The 14,442-nt window shown below is 44.6% G+C and overlaps 1 protein-coding gene across 13 annotated transcripts in view; it reads left to right on the forward strand.

The window, feature by feature from the left end:
• Positions 1-14,442, forward strand: part of Ptprt (protein tyrosine phosphatase, receptor type T) — a 1,084,941-nt gene that overhangs the window by 348,226 nt on the left and 722,273 nt on the right. For all 13 annotated transcript variants that reach the window (XM_026787014.1, XM_026787020.1, XM_026787015.1 and 10 more), the window contains exon 3: positions 7,206-7,477. In XM_026787014.1, coding sequence (XP_026642815.1) covers positions 7,206-7,477 — 272 coding nt within the window. The remainder of the gene's footprint in view (positions 1-7,205; positions 7,478-14,442) is intronic.

Below are 14,442 nucleotides of genomic sequence, written 5' to 3' on the forward strand. Positions count from 1 at the left end.
AGAGAGAGACACAGAGAGAGAATAGGTTAATGGAGATTGCCCTTTTCTTCCTCACAGGGAACCCAGAAGAACAGCCTAGTTAGCCATATTTCCTGGCTCACCAGTGACTCCTGCTTTAGTTTTTGTGAAGGTGTGTGTGTGTGTGTGTGTGTGTGTGTGTGTGTGTGTGTGTGTGTGTTTATTGGATGGGGGAAGTTGTAAGTTTCTTAAGAGGCTTTATATATGTGCTTCATGCTTCGCTCTGACCAGTGACAGCTCTTTCTCTTATTCTCCCAACCCTGGATCTGTGTTCTACCCTTCACATGCCTTATTCTTCCTGACTCAGACCTCTTCATAGCTCCTTGTCATCCCTCCCAGCCCTCTTCCTCTCCTCATCTACTTTTCCTTTGCCCTCTTTTCTTTAGTTTGTTCCCTTCTTCCTTAACCCCGTCTCAGAGGGAGAGTGGTAAGGGTATCCTAGCCTTTTGGAATTTGGCAAAAAGCCCAAGTGCCTATGAATCCTGAGCCTGAGTATGCTTGAGTCAGGGCACAGAGCATGGGGAGTGGGGAACCCCTCCTGTCACACACGAAATCCAATCACCTAGATGCACTCCATTTTTAAACATTATCCACACCTACATGGATTATCAGATAACAGTTTCTTAGGAAATTGCCTTAACGAATTTGCATATGAAATGTATGAATCCCAGCTCGCTGGTCTGAATGGATGATTACAGAAATACTTATGACTTGTTCGCACAAATTGACTGACAAAATATTCACAATGTGCAGTTCCTTTGAAATTCCAGGATCTATTTTCCTTATTTTAAATGCATATTATGCATCCATTAAGCTGTAATTAACACCATCCCCCATTTTCTGGTATATTAAAAAAGAAGCCACTTTCTCCCCCCTCCACCCTTTTTTGACACGTGGTAATCAGATTGCTTTCCCAGATAACATGGGTAATACTGAACGATATGTTTGTGACTGTGGCTATTGGTTTACTGTTTTGTTTTTGATCAGCTTAATGGCGAGAAGTTTTCATGGCAATGCTAGTTACGTTAAGTGGTTCTCTTGTCCATGTGTCTTCAAGCTTGACAGAATATTGTGCTTTTTACTGTTTTGTTCCTCATCATTCCCCCATTGTTTTGTGACCAGACAGCTTAATCTCATTCACTTTGAACTTTTAAATCAGCCTCATCCAAAACAGCTACAGTAGACTCATGTGTTGCTGTGTGTAGGGACCATGGCACAGGAGTAACTGCGCTCTGGGCATGTGTGACCACCACACAGGGTGAGTGAGATTTGCAGAGTCTGATGGCTTAGATAGCGTGGGCATGAGGGATACTTGGGTGTTGTTCTAATTTCTTTTCTGGCACTATGATTAAAGTACTATTGCTTGAAGTGAATTTGGAGAGGAACATGTTTATTTAGCCTATACTTCCTGTCACAGCACATCATCAAGGGAAGCCAGAACAGGAAGTCAAACAGGAATTTGTTTGTTTGTTTGTTTGTTTGTTTATTTATTTATTTATTGAGGATTTCTGCCTCCTCCCCGCCACCACCTTCCCTCCCCCTCCCCCGATCAAGTCCCTCTCCCTCATCAGCTTGAAGAGCCATCAGGGTTCCCTGACCTGTGGGAAGTCCGAGGACCGCCCACCTCCATCCAGGTTTAATAAGTTGAGCATCCAAACTGCTCAGGCCCTCCCAAAGCCTGCACGAGCAGTAGGATCAGAAACCCATTGCCATTGTTCTTGAGTTCTCAGTAGTCCTCATTGTCCGCTATGTTCAGCAAGTCCGGTTTTATCCCAGGCCCTTTCAGACCCAGGCCAGCTGGCCCTGGTGAGTTCCTAGTAGAACATCCCCATTGTCTCAGTGTGTGGGTGCACCCCTCGCGGTCCTGAGTTCCAGGAATTTGAGGCAGAAATCCTGAAGGAATGCTGCTTGCTGGCTGGCCTGTTAGGCTGCGGTTGGGGAGAAAGGTGGGTGATCTGAGAAGTTAAGGAGCAGGTTCCCCAAGACCTTGATGCCTGATCAGCTGTAGAGAGTAGGGGTGGGGCAATGTATTTTATTCTGTTTCTCAATAGGCTAGTTACTGTTTTCTTTTTCTTCTTTTTAAAGGTATATATGTTTGTATGCATTCATGTGTGTGTATGTGTGTCTGCACATGTGAAAGCCAGAGGTCAACATTACATACCTTCTTCTATTATCCTGCACTTTATTTTTTGAGGCAGAGTCTCTCACTGAGCCTTGAGACTGACTGGCCTGCAAGCTTTCATGTCTCTACCTTCCCAGCACTGGGATTACAGGCAGGCACACAGGAGCTGGGGATCCAGACTCCAGTCTTCATGATTGCACAGCAAGCCTTGTCCATAGCCTCCGAGTCCCTGCTAATTTCTCTCAAGTGTGGTAAGCCCTCCCTGCTCTATGGATCTGGGACAGTGGGAAAGCTAGGAAAGAAGCTAAGATTGAGGCCCTCAGAAGCCACCGCCCTGCCGAAGTGTGGTTTTAGCATTTCAGACAATCCTTGTGAATACAGTGCAAAATGGCTTTTATGGCTGTGTTGAAAGAGGAGGAGACAGAAGCTGAGAGAGTTCAAGAGACCTGCTTGACACGGTCCAGGGAAAAGAGGTGTTGATGAGCTTTCTGTCCAACCTCATGAGTTTATAAAGTCACATAGTGCGAAGCAAGTGGCTTGTCCAAGGTCACATGACTCAGCAAAGCCTGTGACTCTGAGTTGCTGACTTCCTTCCACCGTACAGCTCCAGGTGTGTTTCCCCAGATGGTGCTGCTAAATGGTTTTTAAACCAATTCCTGGTGTGTAGGGCATTCTCAGTGTCACTCTGTGGGTTAGTGTCACCGGCGACTTGCTATCTGCTGTCAAAGCCACCTTCACCAAGTCAAGGAGTGTTCATGCTTCAGTATTCACTGAAATGAATATCAAACTTCCATGTCACTTTGCACGTCCCATTGTACAGATGAGGCCGCTGAGGGCTGAGGACTTTCTCAGAGTCGCATTTCTAGCGAACAAAAGACCCGGAAGGAAAGCTAGATGTCTGGTGAAGATCCAGCACCCTTTCCGCGCTGCTCCAGCTGCTTGGCTTTCAGCAGCTCTTGGGCATCTGCCTCTATCCTTTCTCCCTTCACAGGTCCTGGCGCTCGAAGCTGGCAGCCCACCTGTCTTCAGGGACCCCTCGTGTTCTTGTTCTCAGAGCTGCAGACCCTCGGTTGCCAGTCGCCCAAGCACACTCATGTAATCTTAATGAACAACGTGCAAAGCCATTAAAAACTCAATTAGGACTTTCTTTTTACGGCCGATGTGAGGAAATGCAATGCTGAGGTGCTCATGTGTAAACACAATAGCCGCCATCTGCTTCTGAGAAGCGCGGTGCCTCCAAAAAGGGTATCTGTGTGGCAGACACATCAGTAACAGGGCGCTTATCAAGGCATTATTATGCACGGAGAGGGAAAACACAAAATTTATGGCTAGCCAGAGAGTACTTCCTGGTTTAATTCCACGATTTTCAGTGTTGTGTATAATAACTATGAGAAAACTAATGCTGTTTTATGTTCCTTATCACATTGGTACTTTCCTTTTTTTAGAGCAAAGGAAAAGACTGTATTTACAGTCTTCCTCTTTCTTGTTTTTTTTGACTGATCTGGGCATAATGACTGCCTCATTTTTGATCTCTAGGAAACCGACAGCCTTGGGATGATATTAATTATGCCAACCTGTTGATCAAAGAGGGCCCCACTGCGCCGCTGCAGAACACTTGAATAATCTTAGAAATGGCAGGCCTGGTCTCAAAGGACTCAGAGATATGGCTTCTTGCTTTCCTGGAGGGTGTGACAAGACCTGTCATGGAGAGGGCCACCAGGACATTATCCCATGTCCCGGAAGACACTACTCCTGCTTCTCTGGCTGTTGTGGCTTCCGCCTCTGTGCCTTTGCGCCTTTCCTTCTAATTCAAACCACCCAGGGTTGCTTCTCTTATGGGCATCCTGACTTGAAGCATCTTGTAACTTTGCTTTATGCTTTCAGTTCCTTTAATAAAGGGGCTGGAGAGAGATAATGGGTGGTTTTTCTGAGGAGCCCAAATCATGACGCTGCTGTGGAAAGATAAACCTCAAAATTTCATTGGCTTCGTAACCCAATTATAGTGTATTCCTTCTAAAGAACCCCTTTGTGTCCAAAATGAGGCTCCTGTCAGGTAGTTGACCTACAGTGTAGTCGTGGCTACTCTGGCTCTTTCACTGGGGCTCTACCATCTCCTGGATTCTCGAAATCCTGAGAATTCAGTGTGGTTAGGATTAGAGAAGGGACCAGTCACCCCCATACTTTCATGTCTGTGTGCACCATCACCGGGGCTCTGATAGAAATGTAGGCGCAGGCTGCAGAGGCATGCAGGGGTCTGAGATTCTCATGGCTTCCAAACTCTTGGAATGCTGAGGCTGTGAATGAAGGGCCATCTGTTAGGAAGAGAAGATAATGAAGGATGGATGTGAGCATGGGAGGGAGCCAGCTGTTAAGGATTAAGCATGGACCAGGTGCACACCATACCCGGACTTCTTTGGAAAAGAGTTCTGTAGCCCCACTGAACAGTATTTCTGTGTCCAGAGTTGTGTTAGGCTGTATTAAGTAGGATAAATGCCACGTTCTCTGCAGGCTTGCTCAGCTACTGAAGCTAGGAAGAAGAGGAATGTGGACATGAGCTTCTGGAAGGAACTTTCCCTAGTTTTCTCTGCTGCAGAGCGTAAGAAGAGGCAGGTACATGTGCAGTGGTATAGATTGGCAGGGGAACAGGAGCTGAGTGTATCCAGAAGCCATCATGCGACCCGGGATGGAGAGAGTTCAGCATATTTCACCTCTCGGGCTGCCTCTCCTCCTGGGAGATGCATGGTTGCTCACTGGCAAAGAGAACCCACCACTCTTTGTGGCACTTGTGGGCCATCAGCCCTCTGTCAAGGAGACCCGTGAGGAGCCTGCATGCAGACTAGCAAGGGCAGGTATGGATGCTGACTCAGTCTTACCTATGAGCCTCAGGCCCCCCTTTAGTGGTTTATTCCTGGCTAGCTCATTGGGGGCCTTTGATAACCAGATATCATCTGTAATAGGGACACATCTTTCTACTTTGCCTCCGTTCTTGCCAGGTCATGAAGGAGGGTTCTTTACATTACTGGCCACTCTTGTTCCTCTTCTGCTGGATAGTAACCCAGGAGCTGGGGAAGTTTTCTGATTGGTAGATTGTTGAAAATCTGACCACGGTTTTCTCTGTCCTTGTTATTTGGCTTCCTTGTTGAGTTTTTGTTTGTTTATTTTAATATGAGCTTATTCTATTGCCCTCAGTCATCTCCCTGAAGAATAGCTATCCCCCCCCCCCAGGAATCTGGATTGAGTTAGGGATGATTTCAGGGCATCTGGTTATTTTTTTTTTTAATGCTTGAATGTGAGGAGTGGTTGAAGCCTAATTTATCTTCAAGACTGATATTTTCTTTAATCCAGCTTTGTGGACGATTGTATGGAGGTTTTAAATATAATCTCCTTTCTGTGTCCACTTGTAAATTGGTTCAGAACCCAGGAGACAAGGTGCAAATGGTCTGTATTGCCTACAACCCCAACAAGATATGGATGGCACAGCCTTATTACCTTGCAGCTCCTTAGTCTTTCTGGTATCAGGGTGAGCGAGGCGAGTTATGGCTGCCGAAGCAGCTCATTTCGCCTGGGGATAAGGGGTCTTAAGATTTCATTCAGAATGAAGATTTTAGTGGTCACAATAAGGTTTCAAAGCAATTCTGGATTTCAGAATAGAAAACATTTATCCCAGCATTAGTGGAGTTTATCTACTGTGTTTTATGGTGCGTTTTATTCCGGAGAATCATAAGACTTTTAAGTTGCAGGGTTCAGCCTTCCTCCTCAGTTGGGAAATGCCCTTTGATATCCCAGTTGGTGCAGCCTTTGAGGAGCCACCTGCAGGGACTCACTTTGTCCCTGGGCGGTTGATTCCATTTTGCACAAATTTCACTCGTTATAAAAATCTGTTGCATAACGAGCTGAGATGTGCCTCTTCATTGTGATGGATCTGCATCTTGTTCTCGGGAAGCTTTATCAATTAGCCGCTGTCACAGCAATGTTGTAGGAACACTCAGGAGGAAAGCGGTGGCAAACAGCAGTGGGCATTGATTCTTATCCTCACAGATCCATGCATCGACTGCAGGTTGACTGATGTGGGCTAGATATGTTGGCCACATGGCTGTGCTCCTTGTTTTCAAGTGGTGGGGCTTCCTGTGTATGTTAATTCTTAATCTTGACATCAGCTTCTTATCACCAAAATAGTAGTGACAGAAGACAAGCCTGTCTAGAATGGCACCTTTTAACACCTGTGTGGCTTGTATTAACAAGTCACATAATGGAGCCCGGTGTCAAGAGATAGCCTCTGGTTGCGCAGAGGGAACTGTAAAGTCAGTGCCAAAGGACATGGATCCAGAGAGGGATATGGAACAGTAGACAATTTCAGTTTGTCATGGCAGCTGGAAAGAGGCTCGCTCAGGTCTATGGCACAGCCTTGATATTCTTAGAGACAGTTATAGTTATTAGGAGTTATATGTTCTACCAATAGATACCTACTGTTAGTATGGGTCTACAAGTGCTACTCACTTCGCATTCCTCCTTGAGCATCTTAGAGTTGGTTCTCATACTTTTGGGAGGGCTATATTTCTTCCACAGATATGCTCTATTTGTATATAGTCTCCTTTAATATGGAGTCTCCCATGCTGAGTGCAGATGGAGTCTGTCCATATACAGGACCCTCCCATATTACAGAGTTTCTGCCTCAGCTGAGACAAACCCTCCCTTAGGTGAGGTTAGTTCCCATCCCATGTTACCTGTAGGGACTGTGGTTGACTCCCTTCTGAGGCTTTTAATCCCTTGCCTCCTTTAAGGTTCTGCACTTAGAGATAAGCGATCTACCAGGTAGAAATGCTCCCTGCATAGGACCATTGATCTCCTGATCTCCTCATTCTTCCAGTGCTACCATGAGGAGGGATTTTAGCCCCAGTTATGGAAATCCTTCTCATGATGTGGCTTTCTCAGAGTCACCCTAACCTGTCGCTGAAGTGGGACTTTATTTCCAGCCTCCCTATTAGGTACCATGTATGGATGTGACACGTTTTCAGAGGGCATTTCCTCTCTTTGTCTCTGTCTGCTGCCCACTGTGGGTCTCTAGGCTCCTTCATGATGGTGAACAGCTCCGGAAGGGCTTCCGGCCAGAAAGCGCATCTTCTTCTGCCGACCCTGAAGGAGAATGACACCCACTGCATTGACTTCCACTACTACTTCTCCAGCCGAGATCGCTCCAGCCCGGGAGCCTTGAATGTCTACGTGAAGGTGAACGGTGGTCCCCAAGGGAACCCTGTCTGGAACGTGTCTGGGGTTGTCACCGAGGGCTGGGTGAAGGCAGAGCTTGCCATCAGCACCTTCTGGCCTCATTTCTACCAGGTATGTCACTTAACCTTGCTCTCTTTCTAGTAGCTAATGCTTACGTATCTTTATACCCCTTGCCGTTCCTTGAGTGGGTAGATCTAGAAAGGACCTGATTTGTTTCCTCATTCAGCTCCTGCTGAAGACACTTTTCCAGGGATGCAGAGGGGACCCAGCATAGCCCCTGCCTCCCTGGAGGTCATCAGGAGGGGACCGATGTGTCGATAAGCAGTGGCAGCATAGCAGGGTTCATGTGGGGACATGCAGACCCTGGAGCCTCTTGTAAACTAACCACTGCATTCCACACATGATAAGGTTGAGGTCAGGAGAGGTAAGCTGACTAGTCAGGTGCAGGTTATTTGGTTGAGGGGGCAATAGGGTAGTGTCTACGATGAGAAGACAGCTGGGCCTGATTTGGAAGGTTGAATTCAGGTAGATTGGAAAGGGAGGGGAAGACATCTGAAATATCTGGGAAAGAGATGCAGGACACAGAGCATGAGAGAGTGAGAGATTTTGAGGAATCTGAAAACTACATTTTCTTTCTTTCTTTCTTTCTTTCTTTCTTTCTTTCTTTCTTTCTGTTTGGTTTCCTTATTATTGTTTGTTTTTGGTGGTTGTCCTCCCACCCACCCCCATTTTGGGACAGGGTCTCACACTATAATCCAGCATATCCTGGAACTCACAATACATCTCTGGCTGGCTTTGAACTTATATCAATCCTCTTGCCTTAGATTCCCAAGTGCTGGAATTCAAATGTACATAATCATGCTCAACAGAAACTAAGTCCTTTAAGGATGTCTTGCAGAAGAGACATACAGGGATGTCTCTTATAGAACATGTATATGTCATGGGGGTTTGAAGGCCAGGCCCATCTTAGAGCAGTGCTTCACAAACTTCCAGTTGGGAAGGAAGGACCACGTTTTCCTAATTCATTGCCGACCAATACTTCTAGAAGACACATTAAACTATGTCGTTGTGATGCCAGATTGTTATGTCTGCTTGGAACCCCATTCTTACCTGCCCTACTTATCTCACTGTGGATGAAGACAAATGGTACAGACCCACACGACTCCCCAGAGTGTTTGCAAGGGTACAGCTCCAGACAGGTGTTAGTCGAAATTATTGAGAAATTTTCCTTAAAAAAAATCATTAGTTAAAATTTCCATATCATGGAATTGACGTGTGTTTACGTGTGCACTCTAGCGCCTTTTCTAAGTAAAAGCTACTGTGTTCTGTATTTACCACAATCATCCATTTTTAGAACATTTCCTTCATCTCCCAAACTCCCTTGTACACCCTCTCAGTTCCCATTCCCAATGATGAAAGTTCTCAAGGAAGGAAGGGCCACCAATCTGTGTTTTGGAGATGATTTCTGGTGTCTGAAGCAGAAGATAGACCCAGGGGTGGCAGATGAGTGGCCAGGGCTTCCTAGATGGCTCTGGGGATGCAGATGAGTGGCCAGGGCTTCCTAGATGGCCCTGAGTTTCACACCCAGTTTGCAGTTCTTTCAGCCAGTCGGTGTTCAGAAACTGAGTTCTCTCCTGAGCTGGCTTGTTTACGTTAATGAGGCAGTTTCAGCCCTATTTCTTCTTTGCTTTGGCAACTAAAAATCAGCATTTAATACTCAATTACCTTCAATACTTAGCCTAGATTTTTGCCACATCTATTTCCCATTTTATCTCCAGTGGCTTGTGATTTGTTTTTAGAGTGACTGCATTGTCCTCTGTTAGGCCTTTCCTGTAATTCCTCTAGGATTGGAGGGGGAGAGAATGATGATGGTCACGATGGTGATGCTGAGGGGATGGTGATAATGATGATGATAATGATGATGATGGTGATGATGGTGATGATGGTGATGATGCCTACCATTTATTGAGTGCTATGTTACAGGTGCAGCACAAAATAGCCTTTTAGAAATTCAGAGGTGAGTCAGGCAGAGCCTGGCTGTCTGGTAATGAGTGTGGACTGTACTCATTTTGTATCAGGTAAAGCACCTACTCCCTCTGTGAGAGCAGTAATGTCTTATCAAGAAAAGTAGCTAAAAAGAGAATATAATGGTTTTAACATGTGTATCATTAACACTGGGACTTTTTTTTTTTATTGTAGATGTCTTGAGAAAGGTGCCTTTGGCCTCCTTAGTTCTTTGTCTTTTCTCCCCTTGCAAAGAGGTTTTTAAGTAGTACCAGGTCCACAAACCTTGCTCTGGCTTCACGGTGTCAGCTATGTTTCAGAGTTCACAGTATTTTCAATTCACAAGGTTATAACATTTGCATTCACTGTGTGCTTTGTAAGTCACACCCAGCATAGGCTCTCTTCCTTGTGCACCAGAGTCAAGTGCACAGATACCTGGACTGTACATTTTACTCATTTTCACAAGGTGTGGCATAAATTAAGGCTGTGTATTATATCTGACCAGTGCAGCTTAGCTTTTATTACTAATTTACATTATAAAATACCCATGTGACATAGGTTGTTTCAGTGCATGCTGGGTATCTAAGTTGCCCTTGGGATGTCACCCCCCAGTTTTGTACTGGCACAGTTTTATGGATGAGGGGAATTCTTTTTCCTATCTTAGGAAGAACTTGTATTAATTGTTTTGTGAGATGCTCTTTGGTGAAGGTGAAATGGTCCAGGATTTGGGAAAACTCTGTGGTATCTTTATTTAGGAAATAGAGCCAGTCAAGTAGGATTCTAGGGAGCCAGAAAGAAATCTGTATATTAGTATTTAATCTACTGTCTGCAATGGAAGTTTGACCTTTACCTGACTTCAGCATGTGAACATCATAGCATAGAGGTAATATCCTAGAGAGTGGTATCTCAGCTTCCTGATTTATCTGAGACAGCCAAGGTTTATCCCCTTATCTTGGTGAATTCTTGTGCATCATGGAGACCATTTGGGATTGCTAAATTACACAGTCTATAGAGATTTAGAGCATGTTTGTTGGCACAAGTGGTTTTGGCTTATCCCTTTTGTGCACCAGATAGAAAATGTTTTAGCTTGGTGGGCCTTAAGTGTCTGTTATCACTACCTAACTCTGTTGTTGCACCATGAATGCAGACATTCACAATATGTAAATGAATAAATGTAGCTGATCCAATAAAGTTTTACATGTAACAATGGCTGATGGCTGAGTTTTGATTCCTGGGCCTTAGTCTGCTGCACTCTGAAGTGAATGAGGCTGAGATGCACCATGAAGTTCAGCAGCACATAGAAAAGCATCGACACATCTCCAGCCACAATTGAAATCTCTGGTCTGTAGTGTTCCCAGTGTACCACTGAGTGTGAACATCTGCTATCTCCACAAACTCACAAACACTCCCACTGAGGCCTTAGGCTTCAATCAGACAACCTTTTTTAGAGCCTACTGTGAGTAGGAGCAGGAGAGGGTCACGACTTGAAGTATACTAAACAGGACAGTTGACCCAGAAAAGGGACCATCCCTCCATTTGCCCTGCTCTTTGATGGAGATTGGGGAAGAAAGGATATTTGATGAGCTCCCATCTCCCTGGCCCTGTGGTAGGCCTATTTCTGTATCCCGTGTATTTGTACAGAAGCTCCCTGTTTTGGCTGGCAGCAGCTCTAGCCTTCTAGCATAGGAGACATTATTAGTAAATCACATTTCCTATAATTCTGACTGAGTTCTCTAGCTCCAAGCTCTGCATCTTCTGTTTTGAGGACGCATTATATCTACTCTGGAAACCTGCTGTTCTCTAACTATGTGATGTTGGTTGTGCCCCATCATCTATCATATAGGGTTCCAATTGTCTCACATGTAAGATAGAAAGAGGAACAGGTGGGTACCAGAAGTGGTCTCTCTGTAATGTAAAGTAGATCATATATGGAGAGGCATGTCAGGTTTGAAGTGATTGGAAGGAGGAAGGAACAGAAATAGAGGGAAAAGAAGGAAAGGGAGGAAGCCATCCCTGAAGAACAACACTGCGTTGGTGGGCTTCTCTTCTGTGGCCTCTGGGATTTTTCTTAAGTAGGTAGCCTTGCCCAGAGACTTCCAAACAGCTTTCATCACCCTCACATTCCCTTGGCTCTGAGGTGTGAGGACAAATCACTCATGTGTTGAGAGCCGTGCTGGAAAAAGCATGTTACCCCTGTGTACACTCAGCCATTTCTGGGCCCTCACGTGACCACTAGCACAGTTGAGCACACACAGACGCCTAAATTCCTGTGTCTGCCCAGATCCAAATGCTCAAATACACACGGTCGGGGTAGACTAAGAAGAAAGGGAACCCTCAAGAGACTCAAAGATGTGAGCAAAGACTTCAGGCTTCAGTCCTGCGGATAGATCCTGTGGATAGAGTCAAATTCAGATTTCACCATTGCTGGGCTTTGGACCTTATGGGTTTGTGTATTCATTTATTGAAGTCATATTTCACAGTCCTAAAATTGACTTTAGCTCTGTAATAAACAAAAATGTCATCTTTCATGTTATTGGACTTTTGATGGCTGGGCCTTCAGCAGGGCCCCAGGTGAGAAAAATCCCTTTGCTGGCCACACATTCCACCCCATCCCTGTCTCCCTGCCCTGGAATGCTGGTTTAATGACTGAATTTTTGTGCTTCTGGTCTATGCAACTTTCCAGGTAATATCAATTCGTTTTCATATTTTAGTGGCTCTGAACTTTTCTACCCTAATATTTAGGGAAAAAATAACACTGTTACTAATTTTTCAGCCACCTGCCTGCTCTTCTCTCTGTTTCCTGCCTTAGTAAAATGGCCTTTTATTCAGCCCTGAGCAGTGTCCATAGACCCTTGAAATGAAGGACTCACCTGACTGGTGGAAGTCTCCTCAGAGCTCAGTCCCTTTCTCAGGATCTACCTGGCTCCTGGCACTGAAGGTTTAGCATCGACAGTGACGATTCAGGAGGTTTTGTCACACCTGTGCACCCTCCCTCTCACCCTTTGACTGCCACCCTATCTCCTGGCCCACACGCTAGCTCTTGACTGCCACCCTATCTCCTGGCCCACACGCTAGCTCTTGACTCCCACCCTATCTCCTGGCCCACACGCTAACTCTTTCTGTTTTGCCAGGAGTGTTCCTCTGAGGGAGTGGGAAAGAATGTCCCTTAATTGTACTTTAAGCCATCTTCCCATAGAGCACTCTTCCTAAGAGGAACCCCGAGGAGCCAATATTTTCCTCCTATCCTTCAAGACATGTTTGCACCCCTTGGAAGCTTTTGCTGTGTTTTCTGCAGAAGGATTGCAGAAGATCAGAGAGGAATCTTTGGTCTCTTAATCCGTGACCCGATATGTTCACATCCTTCCCCGAACATATGCATTACGATTTATTGTAGTTTAGGGTAATCCTCTCTAAGTCTCTCCTTGGAGTTGCTTCCAGGCTTGGACTCTGCACAGAGGCAGGTTTGAACTGGCCTGCATATGCCTCCTCTCCATATCTGCATCAGCTGCTCTCCAGCAGGGCTTTAGGCTCTAGACAATTGTAGTTGACAGCAGAGTCCTTGCAGCAGCCTTGAGGCTGAGGGATGTCCTTCACAGAGCTTGAGATACTGGGACCAGGCCTTCCACTATGGTCTTTCATCCAGGGTCCCTGCTTCTCTGAGTGTCCTCTGCCCTTCTGGGCATGTGGCCAACTGCAGTATTCCACCCAGCTGCACCGCCTCCCTCCCTGCTCCTTGGAGACATCCACCTCTGGAGTATTCTCAGATCTCCACTCCTGTCTCCCTCCATCACTTCTCTCGTTTTCATGACCAAAGTTGGCCATCATTTTTCTGTTCACAGCTCCTAGATGGACCTTTCCTTTTACAGGAGATTGACATTCTCCTTTGTGGTACCTGTCCTTAGAAAATGGCCCTGGCTAAGACCTAGCCAGTGATTGACACCTCCCATCCCAATGCAGAGCTGTGGTGCAGTCACTGCCACTCAACCCAGCAGGGGTCTTCTGGAACACCTCTGAACATCTTCCATGACACTTAAGAGATTTGCACTCACTCCTATTTTATCCTTTGTGATTTTCCTACTGAAATTACTTGCCAGATTTTTGGGGGAGGGTCATGGAGGAAGACTAATCATTTCTTTTCTTGGCTATCAATAATTCTTTGGAACTCCCCAAATAACAAGGATATGCTTCTTTTAACTGGCATAAATATTGCATGTCTTGTTCTCAGGTTGTCATTTGACTTTTGAGTTTTTTCAGACTCTTGTTAATATAAGAAACATACTCTGACAGCCTAGTTATTAATATGCATTGTATAATTTAAGAACTTGATTTTTAGGGTTGTTATTATTTTCTAGTTTTGGGAAATTTGCTTTCAAAAACATATAAAACCAAACCTATACAAATTTTATTCATTGGGAGACTTATTAGTGTTACACTATAATTTAGCTTATGATCACTTTATAAATCCATGAGCATTTGAACAGAAATTTTGATTTCTCAAAATATTTAGTAATACATTTAGGAAAAAAATGTAGTTGCCGTATTGGTTTTTCTATTGATTGATCTATTTGATTGACCAAGAAATAGATCAAAATCTTTAGATCCCATCATTATTTTCCTTTCAAGTCTCTTGTCTTGAGGGACTTAGAATACAATTTTTAATGGCCAATTTAGTCTACTTAATGGTTATATTTTTCAGTTTGGCTAAAAATCTACTTTGAAACAATCCCATTATTTTTTGTAACAACTGTTTTCTGTTCGCTTGTATTTTCCTTATTGTGTCTTTGTTCCACATGTTATTTGTAAGGTTACTGAGTTATTCTGCCTTAGGTGTTTATCTTATGCATACAATTAGACTTTGATTATTTAGACAGTCTGGGTGTTTTCCTCTATTTTAACCCATTTATATTTATTGTCAAAACAGAAACATTTTTTTCTTGGGTTTGTCATTTTTTTATTTCGCAGTGTGAATGCTTTTCTGCTATTTCTTTTGAAATATACTTTATATTCTTTATTTTCTTTTTGTCTGTGGACTTTACTTTGGTTTTTCCATTGAATCACTTAAACTCTCTCTC

The sequence above is a fragment of the Microtus ochrogaster genome, linkage group LG8 (assembly GCF_000317375.1).
Source record: "Microtus ochrogaster isolate Prairie Vole_2 linkage group LG8, MicOch1.0, whole genome shotgun sequence".
Taxonomy (NCBI): domain Eukaryota; kingdom Metazoa; phylum Chordata; class Mammalia; order Rodentia; family Cricetidae; genus Microtus; species Microtus ochrogaster.